Source organism: Dendronephthya gigantea, unplaced genomic scaffold, assembly GCF_004324835.1.
Source record: "Dendronephthya gigantea isolate DGI-Jeju-01 unplaced genomic scaffold, DenGig_1.0 000050F, whole genome shotgun sequence".
In the NCBI taxonomy this organism is placed as follows: Eukaryota; Metazoa; Cnidaria; class Anthozoa; order Malacalcyonacea; family Nephtheidae; genus Dendronephthya; species Dendronephthya gigantea.
Genome location: NW_021163060.1, coordinates 1005183 through 1014919, shown reverse-complemented (window position 1 = coordinate 1014919; position 9737 = coordinate 1005183). Strand labels below are relative to the sequence as shown.

The 9737-nt window shown below is 37.0% G+C and overlaps 3 protein-coding genes across 3 annotated transcripts; 1 reads left to right on the top strand and 2 right to left on the bottom strand.

The window, feature by feature from the left end:
• Positions 1–29: 29 nt before the first annotated feature.
• On the top strand, positions 30–659 carry LOC114528451. The gene has a single exon (XM_028550089.1). It carries the CDS (start codon positions 46–48, stop codon positions 577–579), a length of 534 nt encoding a protein of 177 aa, XP_028405890.1. The 5' UTR covers positions 30–45; the 3' UTR covers positions 580–659.
• Positions 660–675: 16 nt separating this feature from the next.
• On the bottom strand, positions 676–3328 carry LOC114528450. Its single transcript, XM_028550088.1, has one exon. The coding sequence runs from the start codon at positions 3088–3090 to the stop codon at positions 793–795; it is 2298 nt and encodes a 765-aa protein (XP_028405889.1). The 5' UTR covers positions 3091–3328; the 3' UTR covers positions 676–792.
• Positions 3329–4584: 1256 nt separating this feature from the next.
• Positions 4585–6449, bottom strand: LOC114528525. The gene is made up of 2 exons (XM_028550184.1): positions 5491–6449; positions 4585–5107 (listed from the first exon to the last, which is right to left on the bottom strand). The coding sequence occupies exons 1-2, from the start codon at positions 5783–5785 to the stop codon at positions 4851–4853; spliced, it is 552 nt and encodes a 183-aa protein (XP_028405985.1). The 5' UTR covers positions 5786–6449; the 3' UTR covers positions 4585–4850.
• Between the last annotated feature and the right edge of the window lie 3288 nt (positions 6450–9737).

Below are 9737 nucleotides of genomic sequence, written 5' to 3'. Positions count from 1 at the left end.
GGGGTTATTTCTCTTTCTTAATAGAAACGTTAGTCAACGTTTAACATGGGTTCCAAGTGTTCAATTTTTAATGATACGCAACATGACGTTTGGATTACTCACGGAGTCAATTGGGAAGTTGTGATAACCGTGGTTGGGGGTTTGTTTGTTGTTCTTCAGGCCGGGGCCACCATTGGGACACTCATTGCCCCAAAAGGTGAAGGCTTCTTGCATTACGCAGGCAAGAAAAATGGAGCGTTACAAAATAAGGAGGGAATGACATGCCTGACAAAGGGCGACTGGGCAAATGTGGCGACATTACTAGGTGCAACAGATGAGGCTGTTGCAAACGTTCTTCGAACCTCCCAAGCTAGAGCTCACGAAATTAAGAATGAAGTCAAAAAATTCCAAGAATCATCAGAAAAGATATCTCCCGGCGAGAAGTACACATTTAGTGGTTCATTGTCTCTGACAATGCGTGTATATGTTATGAATGAGAAATTGCAAGTACACGATAGAGGTTGCTTTACTGGTCCAACCGCAGAGTCTGAAAATATATATTTAATTTCCAAGCATTTTACAAACTTGGACATTGACTAGGTATAGCCTTTTTTTCCACAGTTAAGGCCTACGTTTAACCATAATTATGCACTAGACTAGAGCGATATATATTTCGCCGTATGTTAGTTTGTTTATGTTTTGTTTGTAAAATTTATAGTACAAAAAACATTTGGTAATAAAAAATCGGACGCACTTGTCTAATCTTTCATTACTACTAGTCTTAAATTTAGTGCTTTACCATACTCAAATTGATTAAGTCATTTCAAAAGTTGGTGCTGAAGTATAAGATGTATTTTTTCCACTGCGGCCGATATTCCATCGTTTTTTGTAAAGATCCAAAGTTTTCCTGGTGAACAAGAACGCCACTCCGATGTACAATCCTTGTAGGCAAACAAAGATGACGAACAAATATTCAAATGCTATTTCATCGGGAAACAGGACACCAAGGAACGCAAACAGCCAGGGAAAACCGACCAACGATGCAAGTTTGATGCAGATGAGAAGATTTTGTTTTCCTTCCTTGCGTTGTAAAATATCTCGTCTCTCGTCATCACGAAGTAACAAACAAGCTGTTTTTATGAACGTGTAGATGTTGTAGAGGAGTGATATAGCCAGCGGTGATAAGAATAGATACAAGATACCGTTGAAAGTTCCCAACCAACAATTCGTACCATAATCCAATGAGAATACTCCAGTTTCATCCAAGGTTACACAGATTGCGACAAATACAGCCGGAGTCAGCCACACGACCCCGGAATAAGTGGAAAACCTTCGCCAAGACGTGTTTACATGTCTTCCGGCAAAAGGTCGAGCGAAAACTAGACAAGAATGATATGAAATGACGGACATTGCAAGGAATGATACCTGGAAAAGATAGTGTTCCAATATCGCAAACACTTTGCACGTTATTGTTCCAGTAAAATGACTGGTTCCTATCAACCATATGAGATCTGACAACAACATTGAGAAGCCTAAGTTCATTAAATTCATTCCTGGGACAGTTCTTAATTCTCGGAACCATCCATAAGTTACCAAAAGTAGGAATAAGCAAATTATGGAGATGATGAAACCAATCAGTGTTAGAATTCGTAGTTCATAATTTGTTAAACTTTCGCCGTTTTTTATTATGGTTGCGTTAAACGTGTCTCTAAATGGTAAGCAAACGGAAATCGTTGAGCTTTTGGATGAAGTAAGATTTTGGCTTGAAACGTTGAAGTCGTTTTTGCTTTTATCAATTAGATACTCGCCAAAATTGAAGATATTTCCTGTCGCGTTGTAATAAACAGATAAATTTTGAAGAACAACATATTCGTTTGGTCTGAGAGGCACGTAAGCACCTTTTCTGCAGTCCGAAGGAACCAGTTTACGACATAATGTAATATTTCCTCCCTTTTCTTCAACTAAAGCATAATCCTTTAGCGAAAAAACTTCCCCTGTTTTCTCTACAAAAAAACTTCCATTTTTCTTAGCAATTTTGTATTCATGTGATTTGAAAGTCTTCCCACCGTAACAAGACAGTCGTTTTGAAATCATTTTTGTAACGAAGAAACCGTTTTCTTTCCAAGATAGGGTGAAATTTCCTTTGGAGTTCAACAACCTCAAGAATTCGCCTTCCTCACTTGTAACATTAAAGATACGATTGTCTTGGTTTTCCAAAATCAAGTTTTGAGACGGGGTCAATGTGAGATGAAAAGATACGACAAGTAAATTGTTTTTTTCATCTTGATTATGAAAAATAAGCTGTGAGATTTGATTGCGGTGAAGTGAAAATTGGCTGACAATCGCTTGTTTTAAAACATTCTCAAGCTCAGAAATGATCGCAGGCTGCCTTCCTCTAGACTGGTTACACCATAATATCATCAAGTACACGTTGGTCAATTCACCGCTGGACGAATCAATATATCCTCGTCGACAAAATTTCAAGATCGTGTCGTAGACCGTACCGGAAGGACACGTTTGTGCGACTACAGTACGCGGCGGTAGTCCGTTGACAGTACGTAGTTTAAACACGAGTGAATGTGATAGAGGCAGTCCACCAATCTTACTCCCACAACTTAATCTTAATGGAAACGGGTGTGAAAAACTTTGATACCCATTGCAGAAAGCACAAGCCTTGTTTCTAAAATAAAGCTTAACATCGCCCCAAAATTCTAAAAATTCAGCAGAATCTTCAACACAAGACTTGTTGAAAGAACTTGTCGAAGGTTCTGTTGAACCACAGCTGTCAATATAATTTTTCCCGAAACAAATCCTTCCAGGCTGATTAGATCTGGGGATGATATCAATAAGACTCCAGTTAAAAGACTTTAATAGAGAGTTCAAGTCATCTCCTTCAGGAGGTTTATCAATGTAATATACCTTTACATCCCATGCAGTGTAATTTCTTATGCCGTGACACAGTGCACAATATTGATTGCGATATGTCAGTGCATCCTTTGAAACAACTGGAATATTATCTTCTTCAACGGGAAGTGTTAATTCTGACGGCGCAGATTCACATCTCCTTCTAAAATTATCCAAAGGCCAGTTCATTGGGCACTTAGTAATCATCCAATACCCAGGCCAAACGTTTGAAAGGCATGGCCTGGATTCCGATAAAGAGATATTGTAGGAGACGCATCTCCACAGCGAGGAATTTGGTTTCTGTGAATCAAGCCGACCGCAAGCTCTTTCGTTGCACGAATATTTACCTTCTTCGTAGCTACAATCAACCCCGGGAAATGCAGTATCATTCCCGATACACACGCTGTCAACTTCGCGACGCTGTCTTTCGTGATGAAAGGAAGGCGACTGCTTTGAGACAATGATGGCATTCTTCCATGTATCGACACCATAGTTTGACCCACAGCATGAAATAAAGGGAAAAAAAAAGCAGACGAAAGCAGTGTTTGCTAATATTGATAGATTCATGACGTTTTGCGTGCTTCGTTTCATAGAGATTATACACTGAACGCGCCCAAAACAATATTTTCAAATAAAAATTTATGACTGGTGCCTGTCATGTAGATCATGACATTGCCATAGATATTTCAAGTACCCGCAAAACTGTACAGATGACAACTTAGTTTTAGAATAGATTAATGCCAAAGGTCGCTAGCAAACCTCTGCCGTACAACGACGCTGTTATAAATTATCTCGCGAACCAAGAATGATCCTTTTCGCAAGCTATTATCGAGGATAACGTCAGGATTCGAGCACGAAGGCAATCGAAGATCGCGTTTCATTTTAAAAATAAAACATTACGTTGACGTGTTGCTCGTGCGCAATATCGGATGTCGTCACAAGACTTGATGATCAAGTTGCTGGGCACATCAGAGCATGACTAGCATCACGATTAATAACTAGAAGTATAATCTAAGATTAACAAGTGCGCGTTCGGTGGTCGGATTTCTCATCGTTAAAACATTGCAAGATACAATTGCTTTGATAGGAATCAACAGTTAAAGATCAAAATAAAATCTATACAATTCCTACAACTTCTTAATAAACAGGCGAACATGAAAGCCCAATTCCCAAACGCCCTAAACAACAGCTTATTAGCAGCATTGTACTGTACAGTAAAAAGCAGCATTGTACTGTACGGCGAGACGACACCGCGGAAATTGGTATAGGCTTAGCCGCAATTCTCGATACTTAGACTTCAAACTTGGTGAGGAAAAAGATTTATAAATATTCAAGAAAATATGTCTTGCACAAAAGATTTGAAGCTTGCTCACGGTAAAAACGAATCGTCTGAATTAATAACCTTGTGTATACTTTAAGCCTCAAAATGGCCATTTCACAGCGGTCAGATGTGTATGATGAGCTGTCAAAAGATTGCAGAATGCGTATTCAGAAGAAAAATTGAACTTTTTTAAGATATTCAAAAGATTTCTTTTTGATAGGGCGATACAGAAATGCACAATTGTGAACCAGCGATTAGATTTTCGGGTTGAAACGTCTTAAACACCAATTTCTGCGGTGTCCGGCGAGACACTTCAAAAACACTATTTACTGATTTTCAGGCAAAATGTACTAGAAACAGTAAAACTGATTTGTCTTTAGATTCTTTATTGATGTCTTTTCGGGTGCTGTATCTACAGGTCACTGTAGGTTACTAGACATTATTATAGGGTACTATAAGGTACAAGATAGTACTTTAAGGTTCTATACAGTTCTCTAGAGTACGGTGTGAGAACCATTATGCAAAATATATCTAGCATTCCTGGTCTAAATCACTGAAGACTGCACAGTGTAAAATTTAAATACAAAATTTTATCACTGACAATAGATAAAGCTAAGACGCATGTTTGTCTTTAACTTGCACAATGTTACTGCCTGAAAATATCATAATAATCATAGTCCTTGTTCATCAACATATATCCACGCGCTTCCCTCTTAACTTTCCTGTTTAATTCGCATGTTTGCAACATATCCGAGTTCTTGGAATTTGCAACATTCATAGAAACGCAATCTTCGTGATCCAGGCAGCGGGTGACGCAATCGAAAATATCATGAACAAGGAATGATTTCAAGAGATGAAAATCCAGACGTTGATGTTTCCCAGTTTTTCGTGCAAACGCTGAGCCTGGATAAAAGAAACTAAATGAAGTATGATGCCTTGAGACCATGCAAGAAGTGTGATCTAACGGTTGTCTGGGAACGAAATCAAAGAGGGTGCAGAAATCCACGGACTTTATGCTCGCAGGATGGAAATACAAGGAAATGAGATTCACGAAGATTAGTCTAGGTGCTTTGCTTAAGTTCTGTTCTTAGCTTTAATACACAGGATACAGGATAGTCAGGATACGTGACATGGTATATAAAGCGTAGATACATAGGAGAGACTGTTTAAATGCAGTAATAATGCATGAAGGGAGAACAGGATATTTTGAAAATAAATCATGCTTAAATCTTCCTAAGTTTTCATTTTCAATGGAAAGCGGTTATCAGATAGGTTTTTCTACGTACGTGTTAGTATTTCCTCGACGGAAGGACGGTGGCCAATCCAGGCTCGGCAATAATATTTAGGAGACGACCCTTGTGACGCAGATATAGGCATAGCGTTCCGTGAAATGTTGTAAATATCTTTGTGTAGTAATGATGGTACCACCGACCCGCGTGATTTCTCATGGGCCTGAGGCCAATTCTTGTCGATATATTTCACTTTGTACCAGTCCTCCTCGTTCATGGTTTCAACGCATCTCCATTCCTTGTTCGTTACCAGTTTGTTTCCGATTGAAGCGAGAAGATAAGCGCCTTGCATTTGTAATTCATTCCTGACTGCAATAAGGCGGGTCTTGGCCGGAACACAAAAGGCCACAACTTCTTCAGTAAATAGGGAAATCGCGTGTATAACAATTCTCGACTGTGTTATCTCAACTCCATCTGCGTAGACTTTGTTGTTGTAACAATCAAAAACGGCAAATTGCTCTTCGCCTTAAAATAAAAGTTTTCACACAGTTAAAGTGGAAGTCAAGTTCGTTCTGCGCATAGGTTCTGCTCATAACAAGTATGGGCCCTCTGATGTGAAAATTGCCTAAATTTCGCATGTTTCTTATTATTTCTTTACATTAACTCTAGTTCATATTAATTTAGAAGCGTAACGAACCTAAATAGTGTTAGATATTCAGACAGCACAACGTATTTTAAAAAATAGTGAAGTTCAAAATGTAAACAAACCGTTTGATTACATACGGACTTGACTTCCACTTTAAGCATGAAAGTACGATGCAAATCTTGGATAGAAATATAAGTAAGAACTTCACTATAAAAATCGGTATTTACCTTGTGTTTGTACTTAGTGATTTATAGATTATATCGACTATATTCGTTTTCTGGTTTAAATGGTTCACAATTTTTAATCATTTTAATTTTGTGTGAAAAAAATGTTTCGCCAACCCGGCTCCGAAACACTTTCATATATGCACGTCCCTTAATCAGTAAAGCCTTCAGCTATATTACCTACAGTAAACTGGTTAATAATGATATAATATGCTTAACTAAACGGCAGCTGCAAGTTCAAGTAGAGAGCATTATGGCGAAGTCCAAATTTGTAGCTTTCAAACATGCAAGTAAGCTCATTGCCCTGTCATAAAAAAAACTGCCAAGTTGTTTAATTCTTTAATTGCATCGTTTTAAAACTTGTCATGCAAGACTATATATAGACATGTAGTTATACAGTAAAAATGTACATTCTTGTATGCAGCCTATTTTTTTATGAAAAATAAACATTCTGAAAATACTAAATAGAGAAACGATCCATGCAATTTTAAAACATGTTTTAAATCTTATTTGTGATTTGAATTTGCAGACCATGTTTAGAGATATCACAAAATGTATCTATATAGAGACTGTTTTTTCGGGTTAAATAAGTCTATACGTGTTAACAGCCATATGTCGATATGACATGTCTTTTAATCAAAGTCGTGTACATGCATATACGACCATTCAGAATTGCTCTTACTTCTGCAAACGACACGAACATGGTTACACGAACTGAATATTATAGTCCAAGTGATTAAGCTATCTTACCTGGTTTACAAACGGATGAAAATATTGGCAACACCCAGTTTAAGAACATAATTAAAACAACAAGAATCTTTGAGAATTTCAAACTCATTTTGTGCGATGCGGATTGGAAATTTATCAGTATATCGGTGGCTGGCCCGTTTTAAAAACTCAATTTTTGAGCATGTTTCTGTCAGCTAAAAACATCAATGAATTTCCACAAAGATTGACCCTGCTATCTGTTCTTCCAGGAAGAAATTTCTTACAATATATTATGTTTCGCTGTGTCGCAGTTGTAAGAGAAACGTTGTAATATTTATTCGCATATAGCCAAATTAAACTATATTGTAATTTTAATTCGTAGCGGTTTTCCTGTCTTTCAAATGTCAATATTCATTATATTTGAAGATAAGAGCAATTTAAGATGTGTTTTTGTTCATCGTGTGTGATTATTCAGCTGCTGAAATGAGAAATAAAAACACGAGAAAGTCATCATAGTCTCTGTCAGACATAGCAAAATGACAGACGGTATCATATACGTTGTTTATATACCCAAGCAGTGTAATTTTCGCAAAGACAACTCAGCTATTTTATTGGTTATTAAGCTTGAACGATAATGCTTTTAAGAAATATCCTAATCACTATAGTTTCTGAATTGTAAATTTGATAGATGCTTACAAAGGTTGTTTGAAAAATTGAATACTCCAGTACAGACTTTACAGTATACTTAAATTGAAAACAAATTAATAACAACAGTCAGTCATGTCGCCAAAACGCCTACTCCATGGATAAAGCATAACACAAATGAAAGAGTGACAATAAAATAATTGATCAATTATAAATCTATTAAAAAAGAAAATACTTTAATGTTTCCTGTTTTGCTTTAGTGGCAATGAAGATGTCAGTGCCAGCAAAGTCGAAATGAATTCAATAATTTACGTTGATGCAATAAAAATATGTTTTTGGAGTTTCAAACAATGACTGGTTTCAGACCGTTTACACTTATTATCGACGAACTCAATAAAACACTGGAACGATAACTTCTTTTTTCAGCCGTATTGAAGCGCTATGATTGGGTGAAGCTGAAACTAGTTTACCTTTCAGGTAGGGGATGCTGCCTGTGTAGAATTTGTCGTTTGATGATTTTTGATTTATGTTTAGCAAAAACATGGCCTTTCTGAAAAATCAATACTGATTTTCAGTTTTAGGCAAAATATCGCTGTAAAACAGAGTTCATGATGCACACTGGACAATGATGTGTGTAATATTTGCTATAACTGACCGAACGAAAAAGGGAGAAATAAAAATGCCGCAATATTCCCAAAATATGGTAAAAACAAATAACAGAATCTCGCGACAATTTAAAAGACACGAAGGAATTCATTGTTTCTGGTATAAAGCGTTCACTTGCAAGTTGTGGTCAAAACTTGTTTCGTTTGATTGAGTTATTGGCCTGTTTCTAGAGGTCGTTTGTCGAACCGAATTTGAGGGCTTTCTCACACACGAAAAACGCGCGACTTATGAATTAAAATCATTATTCAATTGAAGCGCTTCTATCAAAGGACCACTTAGTTTGATAACCGTTGAATTGGCAGGAAGTTCGAAACGGAGAACCGAATTTCCTTGCCGAACATATCTCCTGTTCTGTTTCCTCAGAGAAGTTGCAGAAATTAGATTTTACTAGTACGGTTTCGATATTAAGCTCGACTTCAAATCAACAAATATTTCTTGGTTAACGGGTTTGATTCGCCGAACTTAATTGATTTCTGTGTATGAAAACGTCTAAAAAAACACCAAGAGAGTTCAACGATGCGCGCAAATGATCGTGAACTCTCAAGTTGGTGACCGGTAATTAAAGTCAGGTTAGTGGTTTTTGTCACGTTTTTTTTGACAAGCCTGAGTTGTTAACTTTCATTTTTGTTTGATGACAGGAGAATTCAAAGAAAAGAAATGCAAGCAACTTGATTATCAAAGAAAGCTTTTCTTTGACATAAAAAGGGCGCTCTGTAAACTCTGGCTTGGAAACAACTGCGCAAAGTATACATTCTGCGGATTCGCAACAAACTTTATCTCACCATTCAAGCAACGTAACATAATCAACGACTTCGTTTGGCACAACCTACACGATTAATATTACAGTAATTATCTAGTTTACAGTAAGTGTTAGAGTGCACGAATTCGTCTGTGTCACAATTCATCAATTATTAAAGCGAGCATGGCTGGCTGTGTTTATCCAAAGTCATCTTTCAATTCCAACTTTACAATATGAAGCACAAATCCGGAGTACAAGTGTGCATTTTTGGCGAAATCTTGTTTCTTTGTCATTTGATACCTCAATCAACTTTCAATTGACACGTCAAACCGGTTTTAAACTTGTGTGTTGTTTACGCTATTACTCACACAGCACATGACTCAGTAAATTAACATAGGAACAAAAATTCGCAACTTGTGATTGGCTGAGAACAAAATGTTTGAAGTGGCTGATATCAACCTTATTTCGAGGTCGATTGCTTTCGGAGAATTCCAAAAAGTCATTTTTTAATGGTATTTATTACAATACAGCTCTGTATGACATTGCATTCATTTTATGTAACCAAATGTGTTAACACGTATCTAATTTTCATTTACCGAACAACTTGAAGCCTGGTAAAACAGGTCGTGTGAAAAGTATAATATAGTTGCTCGACATCTTGTCTTTTTAGTTATGT

Coding starts and splice junctions, on each gene's coding strand:
- LOC114528451 (XM_028550089.1), top strand. CDS start 46: ATGGGTTCCAAGTGTTCAATTTTTAATGATACGCAACATGACGTTTGG.
- LOC114528525 (XM_028550184.1), bottom strand. CDS start 5,785: ATGCAAGGCGCTTATCTTCTCGCTTCAATCGGAAACAAACTGGTAACG. Junction 5,108..5,490: donor CGTCGAGGAAATACTAACAC/GTACGTAGAAAA, acceptor TCTTTTATCCAG/GCTCAGCGTTTGCACGAAAA.
- LOC114528450 (XM_028550088.1), bottom strand. CDS start 3,090: ATGATTACTAAGTGCCCAATGAACTGGCCTTTGGATAATTTTAGAAGG.